Source organism: Equus caballus, chromosome 25, assembly GCF_041296265.1.
Source record: "Equus caballus isolate H_3958 breed thoroughbred chromosome 25, TB-T2T, whole genome shotgun sequence".
NCBI classification, from domain to species: domain Eukaryota; kingdom Metazoa; phylum Chordata; class Mammalia; order Perissodactyla; family Equidae; genus Equus; species Equus caballus.
In genome coordinates this window covers 22,725,475-22,734,410 of record NC_091708.1, presented here as the reverse complement: position 1 = coordinate 22,734,410, position 8,936 = coordinate 22,725,475, and the positions used below count along the sequence as shown (strand labels likewise).

General features: G+C 47.0%; 1 protein-coding gene across 1 annotated transcript in view; it reads left to right on the top strand.

Moving 5' to 3' along the window:
* The window catches only part of FRRS1L (ferric chelate reductase 1 like), a 29,148-nt gene continuing 20,212 nt past the window's right edge, over nt 1-8,936 (top strand). The window contains exon 1 of the mRNA XM_023629854.2: nt 1-354. Within this exon, the coding sequence (XP_023485622.2) occupies nt 117-354 (238 nt within the window). The 5' untranslated portion in view covers nt 1-116. The remainder of the gene's footprint in view (nt 355-8,936) is intronic.

Genomic DNA, 8,936 nt, shown 5'->3' with positions numbered 1-8,936 from the left:
GCTGCGGGCGGGGGACCGGCGGGCGCGTGCTGGCGGCGGCGGCGCAGTCCCGGCCCCGCGCCCGCGGCGCCCCCGCTGCGGCCCGAGCGGCCTGGCTGCGGGATCGGTGCGCAGCGATGGCGGGGCCGCCCCGGCAGCGCCCGGGGACCTGGGCGGCGTTGCTCTGCCTGCTGCTGGCCGGGCCCGCCGCCTGCACAGCCAGCCCCGCGGACGACGGCGCGGGCCCGGGGGGCCGGGGACCCCGGGGCCGCGCGCGGGGGGACGCGGCTGCCGACGAGGCGGTGCCGCGCCACGACTCCTCCTACGGCACCTTCGCCGGGGAGTTCTACGACCTGCGCTACCTGTCGGAGGAGGGTGAGGCTGCGGGAGCGGAGACCCGGGTGGGGGACCGAGGCGGCGGCAGGAGCGGGGGCGGGGCGTGGGGAGTCGGTCAGGATGCGAATGGAGGCAACTCTGGCACAGCCGAGGCCGAGGCCGAGACGGACAGCGCCCGGCTCAGACCTCCATCCACCTGGAGAAGGGGCCCGAAGAATTGTCAGCGCCTCCCACCCGCCGCCCGCTTTACAGGTGGGGAGACTGAGGCCAAGTCCGGCGAAACTGCGGACAGATGAGGCTGAGCCTGGGCTCCCCCAGTTTTCAGCATCTGGCTTCCCGTCTCCCGGTCAGCGGTTGGAGTAGGGGGTGGTAGGGGAGGAGGCCGCCATCTGGCCTGGGGTGTGTGAAATCAGAGCGGCTGGTGGGAAGCAGACATCCCAACTTAAAGAGAGATGTTGCCTTATTTCCTCGCTGTCGGACTGACCTAAATTTTCAGTGACTGGCACCCCAGCCTCTTAGCACTTTGCTCTTGCTCTTGCCCTGCCTTCAGAGCTGGATCACGTCTCCCTCCCCGCTTCCGTCCCTCTTCTTTTCTGTTATCACACATGTGATGGTCCCCCACTGTTGTTGGGGCCTGCTGGGCCCAGAGACTGGGGCTTTGTCAGCCGCAGACCTCCCTGTAGGGCTGCTTCAGTGAGCACAAAAGCCAAGCTGGTTCTGTTCAGAAAGAATGGAAACTGGCCTCTTACTTCTACAATTTGGAAAGTAGTGGTTTTCCTTTTCTTCTGCTAAGAGTAATATCCAAGAATCAAATTGGGGTTTGAAATGTTTTGTGTCACAGCAGCTGATGTGATGCTGAGTGTACCTGAATTTAGGATTAAGTTTAGCTGCCTACGACAACCAAACATTAGTAGCTTAAGTAAGATAGAAATTTCTCTGTCATGTAAAGAAATGTAGAAGAAGGTAGGCCAGAACTGGTCATCAGAGACACTGGATCCTGGTCTTCTCCTTCTTCACAATTCTTAGCATGTAACTTTGTGCTCCAAAATGGCTGCATGATCTCCAGCCATTACATTTACTTTCCAAACAGTGGGAAAGAAGTGGGAAGAAGAAGGTCACGGACTACTTTATATGGAGATTACTCAGAAGTCCTATATAACAGTTCCACTTACACTTCATTAGCCACAACCTAGTCACGTGGTCACACATAGGTCCAAAGGATGCTGGAAAATGTAGCCTTTTAGCTGAGAAGTAGTATGCCTAATTAAAAAATTGGAATTATTGTGTAAAGGAAAAACGAGAGAATGGATTTGGGGAAATATGTTAGTTGGGTAGAGGCTTAACTGCTGAAACAGAAACCCTAGCATATAGTGCTTAAATAAGATGGTTTATTTTTCTCCCACATGAGTCTGGCTGGTCTGGGCTGGTAGGACAGCTTTGTTCCACAGGGTCATTTAGGGGATGAGGTTCCTTCCGTCTTATTGCTCCACCATCCCCTAAGGCTTTGTCCTCATCTCTGTGGAAGCTGGTTGCTTGCTTGTCCTTGTTCAAGCTTGAGAAAAGGACAAAGAGAGGAAGTTCCAGACAAGCACCTTTTAGGCTTGTTGTACAGATCGCTGCTGCTCATGTTTCTTTGGCAAGAACAGAATTACATGACCTAGCTGCAAGGGAGGCTAGGAAATGTAGTCTTCTAGCTGAGTGGCCCTGCGGCCCGGGAGAAGGAGAGATTGGGGAGTGAGAGGACAACAAGCAGAAGTAGAATCTGTCACTCTGGAAAAGAATAAATATCCCAAAGCCTGTCTGCTTCTGAAAGCGTCTAATATGTGTTTATTCTGTTCGTAGTCAGCCTAGCACATGGCCAGGTGACTCAGACATGGCACATGAGAGCCTATGTTCTCGCTGGGCACATGGACCTAACAGTTGGAGAAGAAGGGCAGGTTCTGTATGTCTGTCTGTATGCACAGAGAGAATGAAGTTAGTTGTGCAGTCCAGACAGTTTCATGAACATGGACATCGGGTGGGCAGAAGCCATAGGGAGACTCTATAGAGGTGGGGTGGGAAGGATGAAAGACTTTGATGAGACAGAAGACGGGGGCCATTTAGGAGAGGTGACCCCACGGGGGCAGCAGGACATGCGATGTGTGTACAGATCCCTAGTTTATCTGCTCACCACTCTCACCCGTTCTGCACATACAGCCTGAAGCCCGGCTCGCACCCTCAGAAATCTGTGATGGTTCCAACCTGCTCTCTGGATGAAGCTGCAACTCCTTCATCTGGAATTTTCTCTCTTGCCCACCTTCCTTTTACAACCACCTCTCACTCCTCCTCTTCCCTCCCTCTGAGCCTTCCCTGTCCATCCTTTTCGTCTTCTCTGGGACCGTTCACTTGTCTTCAAATGCCGACCCTGGTGCATCTGGTGGGTGCTAGTGGGGGTGTTTGTGGGGTGAGCATCTCAGGGGCAGCGCCTCTGCTAGATCACCCAGGGCCTGGGCCTTAGCTCTGTGGGTCCTCAATGGAGACTTGGCCAAGTTCCTTAGAAATAACCAGTGACGCTGCCTTAAAAGGATCCTGCCAGGGAGGAAGAAGCAGAAGCAGGCAATGTCCCAGAAGGGTCTCCCACTCAGAAGGCGGAGGAGAAGAGGGTGTCAGGAAGTATTGTACCGCCCCGTGGTGAGGCCCCATAGCGTGAAGACTCAGACAGTGGTGGACTGAGGACATGAGAGGTAATGGGTGGGTTTTCTTGGGATGAATTCGGCGGAGAAGGACGGAGGGAGCCTGAATGATTTTGAAGGAAGGAGCAAGTGAAGAGGGGGAAATAGTTCCTTTCAGCTCTTCTTTCTTTCTGTTGGTACAAGCTGGGTTGTCTTTTTCTAGTGGTTGGGCTTCTTGTTTCCTCTATGCAGGGTACTCCCTTCTTCTGGTAGAAGGGAGCCAACAAACTGAATTTCTCACAAAAAGGTGCCTAGTGGTATGAAATCAGAAAAAGGGAAATAGAAATATGGGGGTGGGGATGGAGAATTCGCTTAAACTGTGGGAAACCCCGCTGACCATTCCCCACCCTGTCCAGAGACCGTTTCTCCAGTGTCCAGAAAGCCCACAATCCCCGAAGCCAGAGGCTGGACACTGGCTGATTTGGTGTTTCTAATCACCCCCTAATGTGTTCATTTTTTAAATTTAAATTGTGTTTTTGCTTAATGATGCTAGTTTTCAGAATTTTTGGGAGTTCCCACTGTCTTAGCCTATACTGCTCAGCCTTTCAGTCCCAGCTCAAATGCCACCTCTTTCAGGGAGCCTTCCCTGATTTTCTCCTTCTCCCGTCCTCTGCTGCTGGGCAAGAATATTCTGTCACAGCACACTGTCTAACCTTGCCTTGACCCTTTTTGCTCTCTACCATCAAGAGTTTGGATAGGGTCTTAGTGTCTGAATCCTAACCACTCAGACCTTTTCCCCGTGAGGTTCTCAACCCAGAATGTCTCCAGTCAGAACAACAGTAGAATGTAAGACTGATTACAACATGATTATGGGCAAATGTCCTATTCTGAGGGTTCTCTGGAAAAACCGAGTTGGGTGATGTTGGCTTAGGGTTAAGTTCCAAGTGGAGCGTTCTGCTTCCTGCCGCCAGGATCCGCAGACCCTGAGTCTTACCAGCCAGCCACACGCATGGTGGTCACTGACGTGCCCTTGGGGCCATACCCGGCCTTGCAAGGAAAAGAGGAAACACCATTCCTGCTTGCTTGTCTATAAGGCATAGTGATTTGACCACTTGTAAAGCATGGTCCAGTCAATGGGTGTCTCACTATCGCGCAATTTTCCCTATTTGGGAAAGGACAGGAGAGAGAAGGGCAGAAGTTCCTTCATCTGCCTGTATTCTCTCTACATCTATCACGTATTGTGTGTGGATACATAACTCATCACCCTCCCCATCTGGAAGTTCTTTAAAGATAAATAATCTACATCTAATTTATCTATGTATCCTCCATGGGTCTAGCCCGGTAATGACACTAATTGGAGCTAACTTTTAATAAGCGCTTACTGTGTACCAGGCACTGTTCTAAGCACCTTATTCATATGAACTGTAATCCTTCCAGCAACCTTCTGGCTTAGATGCTACTCTTTAGAGTTAAGGAAACTGACCCACAGAGAATTGAAATATCTTAGCTAAAGCCACACAGCTAGGAGGTGGCAGAGGACTGTGTCAATTGGTTGACTGACTTTATGGATAAGATGGTGCAAGGTGTCCAGCCCGCCTGGGGTGGAGGGTCCCTGTGGACGTGCACTAGGAATGCAGTGGGCCAGGCGGAATGGGGTATTTTTATGGGCGAACTGAGAAGAGGGGTTTGGAGCTGATGGAGTAGGCAGGTGGGAACTGCAGATTCCTCAGCGGGGGAGGGCCACGGTGCAAGCTTTGCTAAACGGGCACGCGCGTGTGTGTGGAGCTTTCCATTTTACCAAGTCGCCTGATGCTTTTACTGCATTCTGTAATTCTGATGAGCAGAAATGATTCAGGCGGTCCAGAAAGAGAAAGGGGCGGATGCGCTAGTTCTCAGAGATTTGAGCCGATGGTTTCTGGCTAAAACTTCAAGGAATCAAGTACTAAATTAATACCTGAGGGCTGCGATCCAAGCAGTTAATTAGGAGCAATAAATAGCAAAGCAGAAGCCATTAACCACTCGGTGGAGTATGGCAAAACAGGCTCAAGGGATTGCAAAAAGGAACAGATAATGTCCGTGAATTAGATGAGAATGGAGACCGCAAAACGATCTTGAGAAGCCAGAATGTCAGCCAAGAAAATAAGTACGTCTTGTGTTACAGGAATATCTGAAGGGAGAAAAAACGGCTTTAATCATTCTCCCGAACAGAACAGAATTGGAAGGGTTTTCAGAGCACATGTGAGAAGAAGGAAAGACAAGGAGGGAGAAAAAAAAAACATTTTTTGGCCCCCAAACCAATATATTTAGTCTCAAGCCAAGTTTTTATTTTAGAGAAAAAGAGAAAAAATAGCACCAAAATGGAAAGCGGAGGGAAAGGAACAAGCCAAACAAAACAAAACATTATGAAAACTGGAGGAATGGACAAGGCTAAGAGCAGAAGCAGAAGCTGGCCGTGTCTTGCTGAGAGTTTAGAGGGGTATTTATACATTTATCAGAAAGTAAAAAAGAGGGAAAACAAATGAGCGAAGCATTCCACTCAAAATGGAAACAAAAAAGGAGAAGATAGTACAGGTCTGGATAGGAATAAATGCGATGGAAAACACACAACTGTGGATGATTCCCCAGACCAAAAGCTGGCTCTTTGGAAGTGTCTTACGCAAATTTCTGGCAAGACTAATCAAGGGAAAGGGTGAAGGTGCAAATAAAATAAATACAGAATAAAGAAGGGGAAATTGGGTAGGGGTGGTGGATGGCTCCCTCAGCGTCTCTCCCAGCCTCTGGTGTGCCTGCCCATCCCACAGAGATTGGAGTGCTACCTTGAATCCTGAATATGGTTTTGATTCCATCAAACAGATGCACGACATGTAAATTTAGAACTGGGTTAAGTGGAGCAAGGGAGTGGTATGCAAGACGTCTATTGTTTTTCTTTTTTTGCACCAGCTTTATTAAGATATAATTCATATACCATACAACTCACCCATTTAAAGTATACAATTCATTGGTTTTTAGTATATTCACAGGGTTGTGCGACTATCACCACAATCAATTTTAGAACATTTTTATTCTCCTAAAACAGATCCTATACCCTTTAGCTGTTACCCTGCAGTCCCCTCTCCCCGTTTCCCCATCCCCCAGCCCCAGGCCACCGCTGATCTTTGTCTCAGCGTTTGCCCATTCTGGACAATTCATATAAATGGGATCATACAACATATGATCTTTTGTGACTCTTTTCTTTCAGTTAGCAAAATGATTTTGAGGTTCATCTATGTTGTAGCAGCTATCAGTACTTTATTCTTTTTTGTGGCTGAATAATAATCCAAATATGGATATGCCATGTTTTGTTAATTCACTCATCGGTTGATGGACATTTGGGTTATTCCCATTTTTGGCTGTTATGAATAATGCTACCATGAACATCTGTGTACAAGTTTTTGTGTGAACGTGTGTTTTTATCTCTTGATATGAGTATTTGCGTAGAAAACCGAAAAGAACCAATAAACAGATATAATTAGGAGAAGGTGGTAAGGTTGCCATAAACGAGATCAGCATATGTAAACCAAAAGCTCTTTTCTTTCTTCTTCTTTTTTTTTTAAAGATTGGCCCTGAGCTATCATCTCTTGCCAATCTTCTTTTTCTTCTTCTCTCCAAAGCCCCCCAGTACATAGTTGTATATTCTAGTTGTGGGTCCTTCTAGTTGTGGCATGTGGGTCGCCACCTCAGCATGGCCTGAGGAGTGGTGCTGAGTCCGCGCCCAGGAGTGAACTGGTGAAACCCTGAGCTCCCGAAGTGGAGTGCGCAAACTTAACCCCTGGTCATGGGGCAGCCCCCAAAAGCTCTTTTCTGCTCTGGCAACAGTAAGCTATAGAATGTAAAAGAAAGCAAGATATAGTTTAAAGTAGCATCAAAAATGTATAGTATCTGGATTTACCTAACAAAGAAGGCACTGGTTTTGTGTAGAGAAAAATTTTAAACTATTAAGGGATATAAAAGATAAGAGTAAGTGAGAGATATACCATGATCTTGGAAGGAAAAACTTGGTCTTATAAACATGTCTGTTCTCTCCCAATTCATCCATAGATTTAATGCAGTTCCAGACAAGAGCCCAGCAGCATTTTGGGAGAGAACTTGACAAATTAGGATCTATACTTTACATGGAAAAATCAAGTTTGATGAATTGCTGATAGATATTAAGATACGGGTTGCAAAACCTAGTAATTAAAATAGTATGGTCGTGGCTCAGGAACAGTCAGATAAATCAAAGCACAAAACAGAAAATCCATAAATAGACCTACGTTTATATGAGAACTAGTAAATTATTGAGGTGTCTTCATAGATCAGTAAGGAAAAAATGAATTATTTAGTCAATGTTGTTGGGAAGAATTGATTCAGTGTATGAAGAAAAATAAAACTGATTTCTTCACACCATGTAAAAAATCAATTCCAAGTGGTTTAGATCTAAATATGAAAGGTAACACTACAAAGTTAATAAACAAACATGTAAAGAAATATCTTCATGTCCTCAGAATAGAGGGTAATCTCTTAGACAAGACTCTAGAATCACGAACCAAAAGAAGAAAAATTATATCCTTGACTACATCAAATTTAAAGATTTTGGTCCAAGAAAGAGCATCATAGAAAAGAGTAAGATTGGTGGCAGAATAGGGGAACAAATTTGCAACATCTAAAACCAAGAGCGGGGCTGGCCCCGTGGCCGAGTGGTTAAGTTCGCGCGCTCCGCTGCAGGCGGCCCAGTGTTTCGTTGGTTTGAATCCTGGGCGTGGACATGACACTGCTCATCAGACCACACTGAGGCAGCGTCCCACATGCCACAACTAGAAGGACCCACAACGAAGAATATACAACTATGTACCCGGGGGGCTTTGGGGAGAAAAAGGAAAAAAAAAATAAAATCTTTAAAACCAAGAGCGAATTTATATCTGGAATATACACAAACTCCCGTGAAAAAGACTGAGAACCAAGTAATCAAAGGAGCAATCGAAAGGAAACCCGGGGGTCAATAGAGATAGGAAGAGATGTTTACCCCGCTAGTACTTAGGGAAATCCAAATGAAAACAATTAGAATGTCAGATATCAGTACAGGAGAGGGTGTGGGGAAACAAGGACCCTCCGACAACACTGATGGATTTTAAACTGGTGTGTTGTTCTGAATGCTAATCTCATCGAGCTTTGAGGGATTAAAGATGTGACCCAGCCATTGCTCTCTGGGGTTTATTAAAACAAAAACCTCTTGCATACATCTACGAGAAACATATGGAAGGATGTTCAGCTCTTCATTATTTGAGAACGCAGACATTGGAGGCAATTTAAGTGTCTAAACCTGGGAGGATATTGTAGGAAATGTGGTTGCACGCACATCATGGAATACTATTCAGTCAGCAGTAATAAGAGGTCTCACATTTACATTTATGGATAGATTTCCAAAGGAAAATAATAAACAGAAGGAGATTTACTGCACAGTGTCATTTATGCAGATTAAAAACATACACAAACAATATGTTTTTCAAGAGCACACACCTATGAAAATAACATGGATGGGGATGGTAAGTTGGGTGGGCCCTCGCTGTCTGCTCTGCTCAGGAGCTTCCAGATCTTGTGTGTGGCTGTGGAATGGCCAGTGCAGTGCAGCTGCGAACAGCGTGGCAAGGCAGCACTGTTGATATAGTGAGAAGTTGTGCCTGGAACCTAACTTTGGATCCAGGTTCTGCTGAAGGCACTTTTTTTTGAGGAAGATTAGCCCTGAGCTAACATCTGCTGCCCGTCCTCCTCTTTTTGCTGAGGAAGACTGGGCCCGAGCTAACATCCATGCCCATTTTCCTCTACTTTATATGTGGGACACCTACCACAGCATGGCTTGCCAAGCAGTACCATGTCCGCACCCAGAATCTGAACCGGCCAGCGAAGCAGAATGTGCGAACTTAACCACTGCGCCACCAGGCCGGCCCCTGAAGG